Below are 15,393 nucleotides of genomic sequence, written 5' to 3' on the forward strand. Positions count from 1 at the left end.
GTATCCTATTAAGGAACTCGGGTTGGTCCCAAGTCAGGGAAATGACAGGGGTGGGGCCAGGTGGGGCCAGTGCCTGCCAACTCTGAGGTTCTGTAATCCTAAAGGCGGGAACTTGGCCACAGGCAAGTGTTCATGGTATTAAAGGCCATAGGGCAGGGTTTGCATTGCCCTAGGTAGACCACCCTCAGGTTAAAAGCTCCAGGTTTTATAAAGCGTCCCCACTGTAAGTGAAATGGGGAAAGAAGAGAGTGAGAACATTAGTTAAATAGTTTAATCAGAGCAGTTTTACAATTCTAAAATTAACAAGCAGACTTGTAATAAAAGAGCTCCAATGTTTGCAAAATGATCTTGCTTCCATTCTGAATCTGTCTTTTTATTTGTAAAGATAAGCATTACATTTAAAAGGACTCAAAATGGAGTGATTGATAATTATCATCCGTGTTTTTTGATGCAACTGATGAAATCCCTGAATGGATATTGCTTCAGCTTTGATATTAAAAAATGGCCTGACAGGAAGTCCTTAATCAGCAACTGATCACAGGTGGCCAAAAGAAAAGAGAAAAACCCAAAACTACTGTCAAGTTCATAATGTATCACATTGTTGGTGGATGACACTGGCTCCAAATATACAATTAAGCCCACAACACTTTATTACTATGAATATAATTATCATGAAACTTCTCTCACGTTGATCAACTTGCTTCTGGAGGTTTTCTTTGTTCTTTTAAACTTGCATAATAAACATGCAATGAATTATTTCTTTTGAAAGTATATTTTTTTGCAGTCTTTTTGTTTTCATACAAAGATTTCATAAAGTTGCAATGTTGCATCAGAGCATTACCAAAATAAGAGCAGGAGCACATGGGGAGGGTAAATGTGAATTTAGCGAATGAGAAGAGCCTCCTCTCGTCCTGAGACAAGCCACCCGTCTTTTTTTAAAAAGGTGCACACAAACTGCTTTTCTTACCCTCCCCCACCAGACAAAAGAATAAAGAAAAAAAACCCACAAAATCAATCTAAGGAAAAAAAAAAGATCGACATAAAGAAAATAAAGATGTTTTTTCATGCACATATCTTCTGCATAGCTCAACCCACATATAGTAAGGCACTATTTCCCTTCGTAACTGGTGTCCACGGCAATCTCTTAAGTGCTACAGTGCTCTGTGACCATTAGAGAGTTCCTTTCAGGATGGTGAAATAAAGAGGCCGGATGAGTGTGGCTGTCACGCTTCTCTGTGACTGTCCCATAGCTCAAAGGGACTTTCAGGAGTCTCGGAAGGAAATCAGTCTGTTGGTGTTATGATTGAGAGTGTTCGAAACTGTGTTCTTTCCAGAGTTCCTAGTTTGTCTGTGTATGAATTTAGGTTATTCTTCAGTCTTTATTCTCAAAGAAAATACACAAGGTGGGGGGAAAAGCACAGTCAGGTCTTCAGAAACAGTTCACTGCTCCCAGAAAGCATAGAATGCTGGCAATTCACAGATTCAGCAAGATGTTTCCAAGAGAGCAGAGAGAGAGAGACCGAGACAGACAGAAAGAGTGAATGTGCATGTTTTGGTTTTCAGAAGTAATCTGAGTCTGAGTCTAATTTAGCTGGTCCTCATACTGTTTCCGGAAACAGTCCCCTGCTGGGAAAAATTCCCAGCACCTTTCTTGATACATCTTCCAGACATAAGATTCCTGGAAAAGTAAAGGAAATGTATTAACATCAGGTCCTTCCCCAGAATCTGTGCATTACCACAAAACAGAAGACAGAAAGAAACATAAATTTGTTGCATCTATATATCAAATATCTAGGTAACTGTGTAATTACACATAATTTACACGATTGGAGAAGCCCATATTCATTTAGAGAGTTCCTAACCATACCAGACCTCACTTAATGCTATTAATAATCAATCTTCATCTGGACCATAATATAATGATTTAAAAACCTATTTGTGGTATATGATTTTTAGAGTTCTTTTAAAGATATTACTATTAATTGTAACCTTCAAACTATTAACTGGAGGCAAATATCTGCAGAGAAAGATTTCAAATACTTCAGGAGAACCTTAGACATTTCATACACAATTATTTTTGACTGACCCTAATACTGTGGGTTGAAGTTCATCTGAAATCATTTGCTATCTGATTAAGCAGTCAAGGACATTACACTTGGCAAAACCCAAACTCAGCATGTTCAGCTAATAAAAGCTTAAGTTTTTTATGTGAACTTACAATTTTACTTTTTCTACAAAGGGGATCTTTGCGCACTCGTCCAGGATAAGAGGAATTTTTATTAAGATACTAGGACTAATATCTGAAAGTAATTCCAACTCTTCATGTTTCATGTACACGTATTGCCACTGCGTTCTCTATCACTTCTTTCAGAAGGTGGTATATGGTCACTGTTTACCTACCTGTCCTGTGTGCTCTGTTTCATCTTTGTTTATAAGATACATCAGAAAAAACCTAAAGATACAGAGAGACTAATCAGAGATGGATGGAATGGCAATCTCAGCATACACAGATACTTCTGATGGGGCTACAAGCTGTCAGCAGGGCAAAGAAATGGATCAAACAAAAATGACATGGGAACCAAAAGCTTAACATTTTTTAAAAGTATTTTTTCAAAGGAGCTAAAGTGTGTGCACAGATCACGTTACACCTCCTGGGAACGGCTATCTGCCAGGCTTGGTGCCAGATCCCACCTTCAGCAGTATCCGCATCTATTCTTCATGGGCTAGGAATCACAATCTCCACTTAGAAAACCAGGGATCAAAAAGTTTAAATAACTTGCCAAATGCCCCACAGCTGTGAATTCCAAAGCCCAGTTTTTTTTTTCTTTTGCTACAGTGCTACTCCGCATGTCTTCTGTTTGATATTAAAATTGGGCTAAAAACTAAGAGTTGTATTTTACCGAACTGCAGTTTGGGCTGGTCATAAACAATAGCCAGATTTCTATGTATTAAAAAAAAATGCAACTTTTAACCATGTTAAAATATAGTGCCTAAAGAGATAATGGTGCCTCAAGAGATCTGTAGGTCCTTAGAAAAGAAAAATGGAGATTCATAGATCTCTAGGAAGCAGCTGGAATCTTCCTACTTGAAATGGGAAACATGGCCAATGCTCTCTGAGAGGCTGAGTGTGTGTTCCACTTCTTCTTTTCCATATTTCCATTTCATGTTCTAGAAGGTATTCACATAAAGGGCTGCAAGTTCTTTTCTTATGTGAACCTCCTCTTGGGGACAAGGGAACCACTAGCTGTGGGACTTGCTCTCAAAGCCCGAGCTCATCATATAACGAAAAGGAAGCCATATCTCTCTTCTTCTCAGGCGTGCTGAGAAGGGGGCACTGATGAGACAGCGAGAGGCTGAAGAGTCTGAGACAGGCACACTCACAGGTAATTGGCCAGGTTGTGTTCCTGTAAAGTGTGGGTTTCAAAGCCATGTGGCACTGTGTCGAAGTAATCGTTCCCTATCCCACAGATGAAGCATTTGGTCTAGAAGACAAAGGGAAATATTAAAATGTCAGATTTCAAAAAGCAAAACAAAGGAACACACAACCCACCATGTAGGGGCAGCTGTTTGGTTTACTCGATATTTGTATGACTTCATGAGGGAAGGCTGTGCCAAGCACATGAATATTAATGTAACTGTTGCCTCAACTGTATCTTGCTGGAGGCTTAAAGGACACAAGTACCAGCAGGTGGAGAACTAAGTGCACAGAATAATGACGGCTGTGAAGCGCTATCTTTTCCTTATTTTCTCCAGCCTAAGTGAGAATGTCCACACTTAGCGATCACTCTTGTCCAGCACATTGATTGAAGTCATGTAGGCAGGACTCAGTGTATCCTCAACTGAGACCACAATCTTGGTACCTACCTGAATAAAGTCTGATGACCAAAGGGAGAAAGGTATAGATGACTCCCATTCGGAAAGGGCCAAATCAAATACCAAGCTGTGGGGTGTTCAATCCATGACTGTTAGAGGGTCTGCTGTGTGCCAGGCACCGTGCTAGGTACAGAATTAACCAGTGAACAGGTACTGGGGTAACTTTCTACTCTAGGGATGGGGTGCTGCTCTTTCTGCTCCCTGCTTGTTCTCTGCGAATCTCTTAGAGCAGCACCTGCTTCGGTCTGCCATCCGCAGGACTGGCACACAAAACCCACGGAGAAGCAGGCTTTCGGTTTTATTAGAATTTCATATGTATCAACTCGAGTGAATTTAATCACTGTGGCCCTCATGTGGCTCCAGATGTTCATCTTCCTTGCAAATTAGAAACTATTTAATACCATTGAAGGCATGTTTATGATGCCATAGATTCTAGGACCTCGACTTGAGATGATTAATTTATTAAATTCTCTCTGCCTTATCGATCAACAACTGCGGGCAGCGATAGGCCATAGTCAGCAATAAGTCTTTACAGCACTGGATGTCTTAACTAAATGGGTACATACTTAACAGCTCACCCCTGAGCCTGCCCCTCCTCTGTGTTACCTCTCGCAGTTACTCTGGGGGTAACTGAGCCACCATCTGTCTGATAGTTCATGCTGGAAATCCGGGTATCCTCCCTGCTTGCTCCAAACCCCTTATCCTCTACATCTGGCTAATCACCCACTTCTCACGCCAACTCCATCTGGTTCCTACATCTTCAGTGCATTTCTTCAGCAGGAGCCGCATAATCTCTTGCTGAAAAACTGCTCGCAGCCCGCTTCCCTGCCCCTGATCTCACCAGTTGCTAATGTACTCCCCAGGTTTTAAACTACAGTTATCTTTGTAAAATGTAAAGCCCACCACCCTGCTTAAAACTCATTTCTGATTTTCCACAGCCTGTAAGCTATCCTATAAAGTTCTCCTTTGAGTTATTATAAAGGGTTCAACGTACTGCTCTGCAATTGCCTGTGTACTTATATGTCAGTGAATCCATCATTTTGAAGGGGTGGTTCTCCTGCTCCTTGAGGGGTGGACGGGGCCATATTAGTTTGGATGCAGCTAGAGCCTGCCTGCCACGGTTCCCACCTGGCACACTGGCCGGTGGTATGTATTGCCTGGATTGGAAACAGGCCAAGGCAGTCACATGTCACTTATGTCCTCCTCCTCCTTTCTCCCGCATTCATGATCCTTGGATAAAGACAGGAGGTAAAACAAGTGCCCATGGCAACAAAGCTGAGCCAGACACGGAAAGACTCACCTCCATGTCTTCTTTGACTTGCTCCTGCTGGTCTCTCAGTTCTCCGAAAGCATCAATAATTAAACCTAGTGTGCAATAAAAACACACTCTAATCTTTATCAACCAGAGAAAAATAATTAAATTCACAGCCCTTCGGCTCATCCTTTCAAGGAAAGGGAGAAGGTACAGCCATGCCCGGAAATGCTCAGGACGTGGAATAACTTGTGAGCACACACCCTATAGTCCTCCTAGGGTGGCAGCATTCTCTCTTTGGGGGCAGGAGGGGTTTCAAAATAAAGGGACAGAGCAGAAAAAACCTTCCGTTACCCACACAGAGGGTAGGTTTCCCGTCCCTTTACTCTGAGAAAGAGTAATTGTGATTTCTGGTTGGAAAGTGCAGAAAACTCCACTAAGGAGATTTTCAGGTACCAATCTGGAAATCAAACATTACCATATTAACTGAGGAACATGCCTCAAATCATTCTTTTCACAAGGTCCTGACAAACTTGCCCTCACGTTATTAACTGTGTCACCAGGCACTAAACGCCCCGCGCTGTTTCCCCTCAGACCCTCTTCCTCCTCTGACTCATGGCTGCACCTCTTCTTCTGAGGGATTTACAAGTTTGCTCTCGTACAAAAACACATCACTGTCGCACTCAGTAAAGACACAGAGGATGGATTATGAATCCTTTAAACTTGTTCATGTACTTTACTGAAAAAAAAGTTCCGTTTTTGTGCCCGTAGAACTTAGAGGATAATACCATGTGTGTAGACATTTAATTCAAGCCAGGATCAGTGGATGAGCAGAAAAAGAAGAGTGATTTTTTTTCTGAGGGAGGAAAACACCACATTCCAAGTGTCCTTGTAGTAAAGGGAAGAACTGGTGGGTCGATATGGACTCTGGTTTTAAGTCGGGGCTCTGGGTCCAGACACCCTGGGTTTGGATTCCAGCCCTGACACTTAACTGTGCACTTCAGCCAGGTTACTTAGACTTCTTATGGCTCAGTTTCTCCAAATATAAACACCACCACCATTCTCACAGGACGCATGAGGGTAAACTGAGTTAATGCATGTGCCAGGCACATGGAACATATCTGACAATGGTAGACTTAGGGTTACTGAGGAGGCACTAATTGTGCATTAGGTACTGTGCTGGGTACTTGTATATATATCACTTCTTTAAAAGAAAAACAAATTTTCAGTAATACAATGGCTTAGAGATTTATATAATTTCCATTCGACAGACCCAAAACAGTTACATGGCTCACCCACCCAACGTTGTAAAGTCAGTAAGTGGCAAGGCAGTCAAACTGAGGAAAGTGCTCTTTCCATCAGGTTCTGGGAAAAGAGTCCAAAGAAACCTGTATCTATCTTCCCCTACACCAGCATCCATGCTTCTTTGATTTTCCCTCTACAGATTTCAAATGAAGAAATCCTGAAAGAAGAAGTTCTATTTGGATTTTCCAGAAAGGACTTGACATTCTTCCCTACCTTAATACTAGCTTAAACAACAGGTGGCTCAGATTCTAGATCCTCTTGCACTTCAGTGAAGACAGGGCTTACCTTGTATTATGGCCAAGAGAATGACAATCACAAAGAAGAAGAAGGTGATGTCAAAGATGATTCGATAGATCTCATATTCGTCGCCTGCTGGGTCTTCGATTTCATCACCGATACCCCCTCCGGCACGTACCCCGACATACATGTGGAACATATAGCACTGGAAAAGAGAGAAATGGTCACTTCTTGGAGGAACACTGCCTGTTCTCACATTCCACAAAGCTAAGATTCTCCCTCTAGTTCCTAATCCTCACTCTGGAATCGGTGAGAATCTTGCATTCTGCATTGCCTCTTTTTGTTTCGGTATCTGTGATTGTGACGCAAACACTTGGCTCTTACACTCTGCTGCCTTTTAAACAAAAGTCCGCACTGCACACTCTGCTTAGCGCCTTCTGTCACACTTTGCGGAGAATGAGAAGCACCTCACGAGCATCTGGCACAAGGTAATCACATTTAAGTCCGCAAAACTATGTTTAATCGCCCTGTTCATGTTTTCAGCATAATAGACATAGGAGAGAGGAAGTAAAAGCATAATAAGATGGAATCTCAGAAATGAAGCGAGAAAAAAACAGACCGGATAACCCTCATCTGTCATGTATGGGATATGATGCTGAAATTTTGCTACTCGAACGTGAAGAATAATGAAGAAAGACAGAGGGGAGCGGCAGTGAGGTAATAACAGCTCATGGTTTAGAGTGTGAAACATTAAAGCAAGCAATAATAAGTACAGCTCCAAGTGCCCGCTGCAGAAAAGGGAGGGGTTCTCCGCATCAGCACTGTCGACATTCTGGGCTAGATCATTCTTTGTGTGGGGTCTGTCCTGTGCATCGAGGATATTTTAGAAAGATCCCTGGCCTCTACCCCTCAATGCCAATTGCACCCATCCCGCGGATAACCAAGAATGTCTGCAGGCATTGCCAGTTGTCCCCTAGGGGGCAAAATCTCAACAGTTGAGAGCCAATGGCTGAAAGCATCGTAGTTTATCTTCATTCAGGGCCTCAGATTTAGCAACATTTCACCCCTCTCTGCTGATCATTCATGCTCCCAAACACCATCCTGCCCCCTACCCACGCCCCTCTGATACTATCCCCAATGCTAGATCTTGGCTTGCACATTCTCCTTTTCTTGAAAAATCATTTCCCATTCTCATCCCTTCCTTTCATCCCTTTGACTCTCAGTTAATAATCCTTCCTCCATGACACCTTCTTAAACTGTTCCAGACATGCTAATTTACCCAACCAATGTCCCCCACCAGTGCAAGACCCATTTACCCACTGTCTGCCATAATGAAGGGGCAAAGGCCTTGAGACAGTGTCTTCTCTTGGGGAGACATCACAGTCCCCTGGTTTTCTTCTACATTTCTGCCCGTTCCTTCTCAGCCTCCTTGGCCACTTCTGCCTGTCTCCCTGTCTTTTCATGAACCAATGCCCGAGCACTGGGTTCTCTGACCTTTCTTCTGTTAGGACACTCCCTTGCCCAGGTTCATACTTAAGTTCTCATCTCTGTGCTAATCACTTAAAAACATTTCTATTTACACCGTGGGTCTCCTTCCTGAATTTCAGACTGTATTTCCAATTTACCTATTTCTGATGCTTTATGATCTCCTCACTCCAATAGGATTGCTTCATTACAAGAAGAACTGTTGTGGTTACTCCTCTGTTATCAGTGCCTAAAAGAATGTCCACCACATGACAGGAACTTATAAATCACTTGTGGGATGAATGAGGAGTGAAAGTCATGACTGATCAGCGTTCTCATGGAGACTTCATTGCCTCGACCCATAAACCTCAAATTCTCAGCACCTTAAAAAGCACAAGGTGCAGGCATAGGACCGGCAGCAAGGGAACACCAAAATGCTCACAGTTCAACAGCTAATCGTGATAGATACAGATAAAAGGTTTCCTGGGTCAGACGCCTGGAATTTAATGAACAGAATTTAAAAAAAGATCGGATCACTCAGAAAGGAAGTTTGTCAGCCTGGCACACCATGAACAGATTATCACAAGGCAGCTCTGCTACTGTTCCCCCTCCCCCCACCCTGCAGAACTGTTCTGGAGCTCAGGTACGGGGTCCCTCTTGCAGAGAGGCCCAGAAAATCATTCTCTGGAACCCAGTGAGCCCAATGGTGCCTAAACCAAACTATGCACCCGGATCTCCTAGAGGCACAAACACTGGGATTCTGGGTACCCCATACTGAACCAAACTCTGGAGTAAAATTTTGAAGACAGTCACTTAAAACAGTACCCTTGGGACACTGCATTAATTTCCAATAGCTGTGTGTCTAAAACAGTGCTTGAAACTCAGAACAGTGGATCTGTAGGAAGAGGAAATTTTATTTTCACTGTATACTCTTGCATACTGTTAGGATTATTTTTACCATAAGCATTTATTTTTATTAAGAAAAAGATTGGGTTGTACGTTTTTCTCCAGATCTGTCTTCGTATGTGCTCAGTCATAGCCACGGGACATAGATAATTATTGCAGCTGCCTGCTCCTCACTTAGTGAACATAGGCCATCCTTTCCTGGCTTCACCATACTTACCTTTGTTTGCAATCCCCTCTCTGGATTGGACTCAGTTCTGACACTCTGCCTGGCTCTGGTCTGGCACTTCTCCATATCCAGTTCTGGCCCTTTGGCTCCCACACTCATACTATATCCATGTTGGGCCAACAGTGTATCACTGCAACTCCCCATCCAGGTTCTGGAATGTCCTAGCTCTCCAAGTCCTGCTTCTGTGACATGTAGGGGACGAAGATCATCTAGCTCCTTCCTTTTGCTAAATCTTGCTAACCAAGACTTTGGAGTATAATTTGGCTTCCAACATAGAGTTTGTGTTGACGTGTGGCACAAACTCTTAATGAGTAGGATGTTGGTATTCTGACTCATACATCTCACTCTTAGGAGCCTGGTTAATAGGAGTCTGTCCTCAAGAGAATGATTCACTTTTACTTTCTAGACATGCACAGCTGGAGACAAGACCATGGAAATGAGGCTGAATTACCAAAGTAAATGTCGACTGTTAACTATTCTAAGATTTTCAGATCTCAGTCATCTAGCCTCTCCCAGCAATATCCCTGTCTCTCTGTTCACCTTGATTCTGTGGCAACTCCCATGCCAAAAAAGGGATTCCACCATATTTCAATAATAGGCTTATGGCCACGCGGAAAAGACAGGTAGTCTTATGGATTTGATTATTTAGGCTTAATAAGATACTATGTTGTAAAAGAATAAAATGCATGGTTCACCTGTGGGATTCTGATACTTATTTTACCAACCTTAACCTTCACTACCTGGTTATCCCCAGAAATAGTAGGTAGATGGCTGCTGCGGTGGAGTATGAGATAGTGTGGTAAACACTGTGAGCAGGGGGCCATCAGGTTATCATTCTGCTCTGGAAAATGGAAAACCTCTTTTTTTTTTCAAAGATTTTATTTATTTATTTGACACAGACAGACAGCCAGCGAGAGAGGGAACACAAGCAGGGGGAGTGGGAGAGGAAGAAGCAGGCTCATAGCGAAGGAGCCTGATGTGGGGCTCGAACGCAGAACACTGGGATCATGCCCTGAGCCGAAGGCAGATGCTTAACCCCTGCACTACCCAGGCGCCCCAGAAAACTTCTTGTTCAGCTTCCTTTTCACAAAATCAGCTCCGACCTGATTGTCAGAGCTGGAGAATGGAAAGATGTCATTCCAGGAGAATCTGAGTCACAAGGAAGGAAGGTGCCTGGCACTACAGATGCTGGAAATAGTTGTTAATTCTCAAAATTTACTATTCTGTGTATTCTCCCCCAGTCATCTCAATGGACTCAGGTCGGGGTTAAACACTGTTTACGGCAGCGTTAGGAAAACGGAGGAGGAACAGTTTCTGGTCGATTGGTGAAGATCTTTATAAGATCTTTATCCTGACCAAAGAGAAAAGGGGTGGGGGGGGAGAGATAGAGACAGAGACAGATTACTTGTTGGGAGAGTAAAATAAGTGATTTGGAATGCGGGCGCCCGGATGGCTCAGTCGGTTCAGCGTCCAACTCGATTTTGGCTTAGGTCATGATCTCAGGGTCGTGGGATCGAGCCCTGCGTAGGGCTCCCCACTCAGCATGGGGTTTGTCTCCCTCCGCCCCTCCTGTTCCTCCTGCTCCCCCTGCTCCCTGGCACACTCTCATTCTCATAAATAAATAAATCTTGAAAAAAGAAAAGAACAATCATCTAAGCTGGTTACTTCCCTAGGAGTGCCATGTTATCTCAACCACCTGGAAAGTTTTTTGGGCTTTTTTGCCCCCCCTCCCCCAAATACACAGGTCTTGACACCTTCCCTGCAGTTTCTGACTCAAGGGATCTGGGGGTGGCCTCACGGACCTGTGGATTCATACAGAGCTGCCCTGGTGAATGGTCTATGCATTGGAGGTTGAGAACCACCCCTTTTGAGACGAATGTCTTTATATATGGCACGCCGGTCTCCCTGGCTGTCTAGCTCCAATCATCTTTCTGCCCAGGACTTTGGAACTTTGGGTCATTTTTCACTTTCTTCTAAGTTCTTCGAGAGGAGGTTCAAATTCTTTTCGGATACTGCTGGCTTAATTAGATTCTCAGGCTCAAAACAGCATGATCCTAAATAAATAAGTAGAGAAAGAAAAGAAGGAAGAAAGGAAAGAAGAAAGAGAGAGAGGAGGGGAGGAAGGAAAGAAGGAGGAGAGAGGGAGGAGGCCAGCGAAGTCTGAAGCATCGCGCAGCTAGTCTGGAAAACTGCAGCTACAGCGCCACCTGCTGTTAGGTTTGAAACACTGGCCGGTGAACCAGGACCCGGTGAAAATCTAAAATGTTCCTGCAATACTAGGAAACAACCAGAAATAACAAAGGCAGTGGAAGCTCAGCATGATGCCCAGAAAGTAGGGCAAGAGTGAAGAAAACCTATCTCAAGCAAACAATACTAGGCTTCCCTCCGTGAAGACTAAATGCTGGAGACGGATATAAAGGAAAGATTCTCTTTTGAGAAGTTCATGAAAGAAATCAAACCTGACCACCTCCTACTCCATCCTTCTGTCTTGCTAGCTACTTGGTTTTGCTAAGCCATGACTTCTGATGAGCACTACCATAAGCGATCAGTTACGTTTTACATGTTGTTGGCTTGTTCAAACCTCGCTGCACAAGTATCAGTAACAGGCAAATTAAAAGGCATTTTGAGACCTAACACTGTAAGGGAAATCTAGGCAATATGGCTTCTGATGCGATAGTTTTTAAGAACAATCAGCTAGATCTGGGCGTGTGCAACGGTACGCAGCCTCCTGTGTGGATGGCCCGCTCGTCAGCCATACACAGTTGTGACAGAGCTGGCAGCTGAGATGTTTGTATCTTGGCACTGAGTCTAATTTTGCAAGAAAACACATCTAAGAGGTATCCTTGTGATGTCCCCAACCTCGCCCCAGCCAAAGGCAAGACAGAAAGCTTGTCATTATGCCTAGAGATACAAACACGCATAAAAGAGCTGGTCGTAGGTAGTCTCACTGGTAAGGGCAGAAATCCCTTCCACTGAGGCAGAATCCATGCTCAGTCCTGAGCCCATAGTTGAAAATTTCAAGAAGCTTTATTCCCTCATCCTAGAGCGAGGCAAATTTGTCTGCCTTTTCCATTCACGCCCCATGCAATTGGTAAAGGCAGCTAGCTGTCTTTCTAACCCACCTCTTATTCAAATCATGCTTGTATTCTTCTCATAATAAGCACATTGGCAAAATTTACAAAAGCAATGGAAACACATAGAGTGATATTCAAAAAGTAGTCATCCAAGGATACCATTAGGATAATTGAACAGGTCGAATCTGACTCATGACGTTAGAAGGAGAGACTAGGATATTGCAGGGGTCCCAGTGTGGTAGGAGGCAGGGGGATGAAGGTCACACTGTTCCTACTCCCTAAGACAGGCCCCTCAGTGCCACTACCTGAAGTCATCCCACCTTTCCAGCATTCTTCAGCAATGCATGAGGACCATACCCTCTGAGAATGCATGACCTCAGTAAACCTTTGGACCAATGAGTGTGGACTTAGATTTAGATCCACAGGGGATGGGGTGGGAGGGGGTTCTCCTGGACTAAAAATGAATCTCCCTGGCATCAATGGAGACACAACAACCTGGTATTAGTACTTCCTGAGTTTCTTTTGTGCCTTGCCACCTCCTCCAGCCTTCTGATCCCCACCCTGCCTCTAGGCAGCTGCTACCCCTAGTCTTCAGGGTCCTCAGGTAGGGAAGGCAAGGTGAATATTAAAAGCAGCTCCCAGAAGAGGAGGTAAAGGATCTCTAAAGTACTTCCTTACTGATTGTAAAGTGTTGGGTGTTAGCGACTCTGGTGGGTGTTATGCTACCAATGACCAGTGTCTTACTGTGTAAGTTTACTTTCTGCTTAATCTATGGTCCTACTCCCTATAGGAACCCTTGTTAACAGTTTCCTACGTATCCTTCCAGAAACACTGTATCCATATTATAGCATATCTAATATGTACATTCTAGTGCGTGTGTGTGTGTGTGTGTACACACAATTAGGATCTTATCATAATACTGTTCAAGATCTGCTTCCCCCCCAACTTAAATGCAATTTGTATGCTTTTCTATATCAATATGTGCAGATCTGTATTATTTGTAAATAGCTACCTACTTTTCCATTGTATGGATTTGCCATAATTGACTTAATCGGGACTCTTGATAATTTAGATTATTTCCAGTTTGTGATAACAGCAAGTATCCTTGAACATACGGGAGCATATTTGTAAATAAATACTTAAATCAATACTAGCAGTGGAACTGACAAGGCAAAGGGTAAGTACAATTAAAAATGTGAGAGATATTACAAAATTTCTCTAAAATTACAGTGTTAATTTAAATTCCCAACAACTGTTCATGAAAGTGCCAGTTTTCCCTCAATTAAACAACTGTGGGTATTAACAAACTTAAACATTTTGCAAACCTGATAGGTAAAAAGTGGCGGTCAGTTGTTTTGATTTGCATTTCTTTAATTACAATAGAGGGTAAGTATTTTCCCAATTTATAAGCTGATTGAATTTTACCACGTGTTGTCTAGACATAGTCTGTTTATTTTTCTATTGGCTTGTTTCTTTCCTAGTGATGTGATAAAGACTCAGTAAATTAAGGACACTGGCCCTTTGTTATAGTGTTGAGTATATTTTTCCCAGTTTCTCATTTGTCTTTAAGATTTTGCTTACAGTTATTCCTTTTTAAAGTAAGGTTTTAGGCTTCTGTGCATCTTAGGTTTTATGTCATACTCAGAAATACCATTTCCCATTTAAAAATTGTTATTATTTCAAAAGTCAAATTCTGTTCTTTTTTTGCATTAAAATATTTGTTTCATTTAGAATTTATTTTTATTTAAAGAACTAGGCTGGTAGCAGTTTTTATCAAAATTTCCTCAAAAGCACATCCATAGTACCGATACCATTTATTGAATTCTTTTTCATTCATGATTTCAAAAGCCACTTTTATCATATTTCTAATTTCCAAGTTTATCTTAATGTTTTTCTAGACTCTCTATCCTACCCCACAGATTTATCATTTTCTAATTCAAAACATGCCTGAAGTATTAGTTTTTATAATATTGGTTCTCTCTCACTACTTTTTTGGGATGTTTATTTTTTCTAGAGTAATCTAACTATCATGTTGTTAGTCTTTTACCCCACTAACCCCATTTATATAGGTATTTTGATTTGGTGCTCATTGAAGACTCATCTCCTTTCAGGTAGAGGTAAAGTATTTCCAGTCTAAGAGCTCATGTTGCATAACTTAACGATTTGCCATTTTCAGAGAGGTGGGTTACAGAACAGTGACAGAGCAACATGAAAACTTTCACATCCACTGATTTTAAAACCAAGACTAAAAAGGTAATTCAAGCCAGGATACTGAATATAAAAGCAAAAGCCAACCGTTAAGAGATATATTTTTGGACTTAAGTGATGTCACTTAATATCTGGACTTCAGGAATGTTAATACCATTAAAGTGAACAAGTCACTAAGGCTTCAAAATATTACCCAAGGAAATAATGTTACCTGCTGTCCTGGAATCTAAAGCTAAAGCCCTGATATTAATCCTTCAAATTCTAAGTTATTTATGTAGGAAATCTACTCATTATCAGTTTGGTGCAGCAGATGTGCAAAAATGGTAGAAATGGTCCTTTATGTTCCATAAACATTGAAAACGGTTTTTTGTATGCCACATAACTTTTTACCATGCGTGCTGTTTTCTCTTCCACGTGGCTGAAGAGTGACTACACAGCCGCTCAGACTGAAGAAGCAGGAGAAATTTTTCATTCATATGAGATCAAGTGTATGAACTTACCGTTAGCATGTCATCACATTTCATATCTGGAGTGTCACCGTCTTCGCTTTTATTGTAGAATTTTCGGAAAAAATTGAATGCCACCACAGTATATAGGTATACGACGACAGCTAATAAGCCAACAGTTAATACAAGCTGGAAAGAAATGTGACATCGAGGATGCATTAGAAATGCAGGACTGGCATAGCTGACATTAGTGTGTGAGGAAAGCATTCTATGAGCACATAGCTGGATTTGTTGACTGGAAAGTAATGGAATCCATACCTCATTCCATACCTTTCTTACCCCCCAAGGGGGGAAATTTATTTTCATATTCTCTTCATTTTATCAAGTTTTCAGACTATTTCA

The 15,393-nt window shown here is 42.1% G+C and overlaps 1 protein-coding gene across 3 annotated transcripts in view; it reads right to left on the reverse strand.

Moving 5' to 3' along the window:
* Nucleotides 1-256: 256 nt before the first annotated feature.
* Nucleotides 257-15,393, reverse strand: part of RYR2 (ryanodine receptor 2) — a 718,243-nt gene continuing 703,106 nt past the window's right edge. For all 3 annotated transcript variants that reach the window (XM_087863178.1, XM_087863177.1, XM_087863176.1), the window contains 6 exons: nt 15,046-15,180; nt 6,716-6,872; nt 5,174-5,238; nt 3,382-3,482; nt 2,401-2,452; nt 257-1,678 (listed from right to left, as the gene is read on the reverse strand). In XM_087863178.1, coding sequence (XP_087719304.1) covers nt 1,583-1,678; nt 2,401-2,452; nt 3,382-3,482; nt 5,174-5,238; nt 6,716-6,872; nt 15,046-15,180 — 606 coding nt within the window. In that variant the 3' untranslated portion in view covers nt 257-1,582. The remainder of the gene's footprint in view (nt 1,679-2,400; nt 2,453-3,381; nt 3,483-5,173; nt 5,239-6,715; nt 6,873-15,045; nt 15,181-15,393) is intronic.

This window comes from Ursus americanus, chromosome 6, assembly GCF_024610735.1.
Source record: "Ursus americanus isolate L20-20 chromosome 6, mUrsAme1.1.p, whole genome shotgun sequence".
In the NCBI taxonomy this organism is placed as follows: domain Eukaryota; kingdom Metazoa; phylum Chordata; class Mammalia; order Carnivora; family Ursidae; genus Ursus; species Ursus americanus.